General features: G+C 31.0%; 2 protein-coding genes across 2 annotated transcripts; both read right to left on the bottom strand.

Moving 5' to 3' along the window:
• Nucleotides 1-1,919: 1,919 nt before the first annotated feature.
• Nucleotides 1,920-3,519, bottom strand: LOC106326290. Its single transcript, XM_013764303.1, has 2 exons — nt 3,191-3,519; nt 1,920-3,075 (listed from the first exon to the last, which is right to left on the bottom strand). Exons 1-2 carry the CDS (start codon nt 3,345-3,347, stop codon nt 2,438-2,440), a joined length of 795 nt encoding a protein of 264 aa, XP_013619757.1. The 5' UTR covers nt 3,348-3,519; the 3' UTR covers nt 1,920-2,437.
• Nucleotides 3,520-4,941: 1,422 nt separating this feature from the next.
• On the bottom strand, nt 4,942-5,371 carry LOC106325962. Its single transcript, XM_013764010.1, has one exon. The coding sequence runs from the start codon at nt 5,323-5,325 to the stop codon at nt 5,017-5,019; it is 309 nt and encodes a 102-aa protein (XP_013619464.1). The 5' UTR covers nt 5,326-5,371; the 3' UTR covers nt 4,942-5,016.
• Between the last annotated feature and the right edge of the window lie 916 nt (nt 5,372-6,287).

Below are 6,287 nucleotides of genomic sequence, written 5' to 3'. Positions count from 1 at the left end.
CCAGACGACTTCCCAAGTAAGTCGTCTGACGAACAGATCTGGAAAAAAACTCGATGTCATACCTTAAATTGGTGAGATAAGTTCCTTAGCATACATAAGGCTTCTCCAAGCACACAGAATCACAAACGAAAGTCACCCACCCAGAATCGTTAGCTTCTATGACTCTATGAACCATAAAAATTTTAGAATCAAAATCTTGGGTTTTTTAAGCTCATTGTGGAGAGAAAGTGAGAGATATGTTGTGTTTAGTTCACAAGAATGGAAAAAGAAGAAGGGTAAATCGATTTTGGGAGCATTAAGAGCTTCAAATTGGTTGTTCATGGTGGTTGTGGTATTGATGACAATGGCAATCTTGTAATTACTTGAAGATGATGAGGATGAGAGAGTAAAGATGTCATTTTCGAAAGAAAAAAAAAATTGATTGCATTTTCGTAAATTATATGAACTTGTGGGGTGAATAGGACAAAACCAATTTGAAAAAAAAAGGAGGTTAGTTTTGTGTTTGACTTTAAGTTGTAGGTCAATTTTGCAAAAAGCCCAACAATAAATTTGATTTATATTTGTTTGTTAACATAATTTTCGTGATATTTTCATTTTCATTATTATCATTCAGTTGAAAGAATAACTTGTATTTGTTATTTAAGTTGAAAATTTAATATTTCTTTGTTTTTATTTTTACTAAATATTTATTGTTATCATCCAGTTGTAAGAATAACTTTCAAAAAAGAATATTTTCAAAATATTTCTTATTACAACAAGTACCTTATATTTATGAAAATTTAAAAATTACTTTATTTAATTTTAATTTTTCAAGAGTTTTAAAGAATTATAACTTTGTTTAAATTAAAGTTTCCTCAAATATACATTACATATTGATGTTTTGTTTGTCAACATAGTTGTTCTGCTTGAGTGTTTATTCAATTATTATAAGAAGTATTTTACAATATAATTATACATATATCAATATTCTTATTTACTTTGACTAATACAATATGTAAAACTGAGTTTGGTTTAACATTCTTGTGCTTTTAATTTATTTTAAGATTTTGTAGGTTATGCTAATTCCTAGAATTTGGTTTAATAACATCACTTTATATTAACAATTATAATTTGTTTATTTAATTATATCATTGTTTATAAATTAATATAATAAAAAAATTCAAGATAACAACATATTTACAAGATATTAGTGTTGTTATCCAAAATAATGTTTTTAAATCAATTGAAATTAAGAAATTGAAAGATTCATAAAATAATATAAATTTAATATTTTATTAAATAACTATGCCCGCATGTGCGGGCAAAACTCCTAGTTGATTAGTATTCTTTAGTTTTGTATTGTTAATGCACACTTACAATTAATTTTAATAAAAAAAAATTTATATATATATTTATATTTATAAAAAAAATCTGTTATATAAATTAATATAAAACCTATAATGTATATTTAGTTTATTTTTATTAGTGTGATATATATTATTTTTAATGGTGATATAAGAGTTATTACATATTTGAAAATTCTTGCCAAAAATAATATAAATATACAAAATTTAACTTTTTAATAATGATAAAAAGTTAATAGTCATTACAATATTTAAAACGTCTTGCCAAAAAACATAATTTTTAATAAGAAAATTTAACATGTAAAATTGATGCTATGTCAGATTTTTATTGTGAGAATGAATATATATGGTGATGACACATATGCAAATCACTTTGCAAATAATGTTTAAGAAATTTCTCATAACCATTCAAGAGATTGTCATCAGCTGATAACATCTTGTAATAATTGATTGATATAATCATTGTATTAAAATCTGACTCAAATGTAATTGATTATCTCTAAAAAATGCTTAAGAAACTAAAACATGTGTAATATGCATGCCCAAATAACTTCAAGCCCAAACAGCCAGCTAGAAGAGACATCAAACCAACACCAAGAATAAGAGAAAAGCTACAAGCTAATTGTATCTTCATACTACTCTGAGCTTTGTGGTTCATGAATAGTGGAGTTACCAAATCAACAAGGGCCATGTAGATCAAGATTCCAGCAGCTGCAGCGTTAAGAAAACCAGACAGTACTATTAATTAGTGCCATCGGGCTATTCTCATTGTAAATCTCGGCGACTCCAATACCAATTCCAATCCCTGCTGGTGCCGTGAGTGCGAAGAACAGCACCATAACCCAAATTTTCTGAACTCCAAACTTTGCCTACATAAAAACACCAGGTTGTTTATTTAATTATCAGTCAGTTGATATAGATTATAGAACCACAAATAGGAGAGACATATATGTTTTAAGATTACCTTCTGGAAGCAAATCATTTCAACACAAAACCATAGAGTTTAAGAGGTGTACACAAAAGCAAGAAGACAGCGTTAAAAGCACAACAACAGACCCAATTTGATAGAAACAAAAGTATGTATTATCTGATGACTAGTTCTGAGAGTCAGCATCTTTTTGACCACGTTTCATAGGGGAACCAACAGTAGCATCAGTTTCACTTGCACGTTTCACACCTTGTGCACGATCAGTTTCTGGTGAGCTGCTTCCGGAATCATCATCAGTAGTAGGATACGCAGAAGAAAGGTCGATGGACGTACTTCCAGAACATAAGGAAGACCAATACCAAGCTAAAATTGGCTCAGGATAATCAAAATTTTCTGGTGAGCATCCCTCAGGAACTACTGTGAAAACATTATGGTCTCTAATAATCATTTCGTCAAGAAAACTGATCAGGTTGATGTTATCTTCCCCTGGCATAGCCTTTGCAATTACCAACACATTTTTTTTTCCTCCATACTGTCTACGTTTGTGAACCCAGTTAAGCATGCAATGTAACAAACGATAAAACCTTGAACGTTTACTGACAACTTTAGCTGGAGTAAAGGACGTGGACTCGAGATATCGACCATAATCAAAGGAGTCCGAACTACTATAAGCAAAGAACTCTACGTCACCACGAGCACCCTCATTCGATATAGCTAAGCAGACATTCTTCACAAACTGATCTACACCGAGACCAGGAGGGAGTGTGAAATCATCCATGTCCCAGAAGACGCCTGTCCAACCGTCTGCATGAGCGAGCGAGGGAGAGCGAGGTGATTATTAACAAATAAATAAATCATATTCAATTAATAACTGCAGGTAAAAAGACAAAGGTCACAAAGCAAGAGAAATATATCTTACAGATGACCATGGTTTCGATGGAGATGGATCGGAACTTATTAGACTCAGACAAGGAGAAGGAGAAGGAGGAGGAGGAAGGGAATTCTAGGTTTAGGTCTGTGGCTGCCGATGACAGGGGATAGCATAAAGGGTGGGTTTTATTCTTGGAGAAAGCCATATACAGTACAAGGCTTCCATAAATTACCCGTATTTTTTTTTATAAGATGTCCGTATAATCAGTTTTGTTAATTACCCAATATTCCATGTTCGAATCCCAACCGATTTTCAGTTGAAAGTACTGTATATGATTTTATACAATTTTTATCAAAATTACCATAATTACCATGTTATGGAAGGTGATTGGTAGTTGTCGTAGGTGATGTCCACAGCCATATTTATTTCTAAAGCACCTAATTCAGAGCAATTAAATTTTAATTTTTTTTTTTAAACCACAGCTATTGAAATAACCTACAGCTGTACAAGTGCTTTGCAGAGCCAAATATCCAAAGCAATTTTTTATTGCTTTCCATAAAATTTTACAACAATAAAATCTAAAGCCACAGCAAAACATTTACAGATTTTTTTCTACAGTAAAATTTTTAAAGCTACAACCATTACCAATCAGACCCCATGGTTTTAAGATATTACATCTTGATGGGAAATTAAGGTTTTCGAGAAGAAGAAAAAAAACATGTTTTTTTTAGGTTTTTGCATGGTGAGAAAAACAACCATTTTTTACTCATTTAATAGAAAAACATTATTTTATACACAATTTTATCATTTTAACAGAAAACATGGTTTGGAATTTTGTAAAAAAGACATAATTTTGCAATCTCTATACTATAATCGAAATCAAAATGTAATTGATTCTCTCTAAAAATACTCAAGAAACTAAAACATGTGTAATATACATGCCCAAATAACTTCAAGCCCAAACAGCTCGAAGAGACATCAAACCAGCACCAAGAATAAGAGAAAAGCTACAAGCTAATTGTATCTTCATACATGGAGCTTCGAGAATATAAATGGAGTTTGAACACAACTTCGATTTAACCGAAAGTCGCACTCTTCTTGATAATTTGATACAATGACGATTAAAAAGATCTGTTGTCAAAAAAAGAAGAAGAATAAATGCATCTTCTAACACAATTCAGCAAATAATCAGTTTAGTCTTTCATTACGATGATTCTGCAAGTTGAAAAATAATTTTAAAAGGGAATAGCAAAGGTATAATATTTAGTTTAGATTTTACTCCCTCCGTTTCTGAATAAGTGTCGTTGTAGAGAATTTTTTTCGTTACAAAATAAGTGTGGTTTTCGATTTTCAATACAAAATTTATTAGTTTTATCCAGTAATTTATTTTTTTATTGATTGAAATATGGTTAGGTGTATTGGTAATTGTGTTTTTATATAGAAAATGTACAAAATTAATTGTTTATTTAATCTGTGTGTACAAATCCAAAACGACACTTAATATGTATTTTACGGTAACGAAACACCTTTTATACGATAACGAAACACCTTTTAATTCTGTCAGTTTGTACACAGCCGTTGACTTTTCCTAACTTGGCGTTTCGATATTGCACTGATCAGCGACTTTTTTTATTTATTGATATTTTCAATCAAACCCATATAGTATTTACTAATATCATGTACACCTAAAACATGTCCAAATGAACATTTAACACCTCCAAACATGAATAAGCAAACTCACTGTATACTCTGCTTTTGCTTTGTTTCTTCAAATATATGTATTTGTTTCAGAATTCTTTTAGTATATACATAAAATACGTATACTTCTAGCAAAATTAAAAGAAAATTAAAATAACTCTTTGCATATATATATCTTACACTTTTTTGGAGAAATAAAAAGGTGCAATCCTGAGAACGAGACCAGGGAAGACATCATCCGGGTCATGGATATGCGGGTTTCGCTCAACTATAAACGGGTCGCCACATTTATCGCCGATGGTATGAAGCGTTTCTCCTTCTCCGACGACGTAAATCTCCTCACAAGGTTTCTCTGAGAATTGAGACCCTCTCATCGAGTTAGAAGCGTTGTTCTCACGAACAGATAACAAAAGTATTAAAGACAACAACACAACAGCAGAACACCAAGCACTCATGTCTGAAGATGCAGTTCTTGAACCTCTCATGCCTTTCCACTATTAAACTATCTTCGACTTTCTCTATGTTTTGAGAATGAATATTAAATTGGATGTATCTTAACATGCGCTCGAGTGGGTGTATTTATATTGGAATGATAGGTGAGGGTAAGATCGTCTTTTTGGTTAAGGGGTTCTGTGTTGTGTGTTGGTTGGGTTAGAGACTTGGTCTCGTGTGGTGCTGGCCAACGGTCGTGACTCACTAAAGAAGACTTTACTTTTTGGCCACCTTCTCTAACTATTCCTCTGAGTCATTACATATCCTTATCACTGATTATTATTATGAGTATATTTTGTTTTATTCTTGTAAGTATAAATTTGTGTCTATATCAGCCAACACTCTTGGTGAAAAATATTGAATATATTATTGCTAAAAGTTAAACGTATTATAGTTTAACTAAGTTTATGATATCGTTTCTTTACAAAAAAAAAAAGTTTATAATATCGTAATAGCCAGGAAAAACGGAGAATTGGGTTTAACCGTTTAAGACGAGAGAAACGTAGCCTTCCAGAGTAGCCGCCATTGAATGTCACATAAGTTATGCTATTACTTCCACAAAAGCCAACGCTCCAACTACCTTTTTGATTACTTAATCAACCTCAAGATAGTAGTAGTATATGCATGACTTCAAAATTACAAAATACTTTAGCTCAAAAAAAAAATACAAAATACACTATATTCATTTAGAACAAGTGGTTCACCAGTGTTATCAATACTAGATTTTTTAACCGCGCTACGCGCGGATAAAATATTTTATGTATTTCTCAATTCTAAAAAAATAATGTATAATATTGTATTACATTATCTAAAAAATATAAAATAAGACTACATAACATAAATATATTTTTAAAATTTTCTTTGTGAAAATCATTACGTTGTTTGATTGTTGTACTTAATTCACATATTTGCATAGATATTTGTGATAGATGAATAACTATATTTTTATTATCAG

The sequence above is a fragment of the Brassica oleracea genome, chromosome C2 (genome assembly GCF_000695525.1).
Source record: "Brassica oleracea var. oleracea cultivar TO1000 chromosome C2, BOL, whole genome shotgun sequence".
Taxonomy (NCBI): Eukaryota; Viridiplantae; Streptophyta; class Magnoliopsida; order Brassicales; family Brassicaceae; genus Brassica; species Brassica oleracea.
This window is presented reverse-complemented; position numbering and strand designations above follow the sequence as displayed.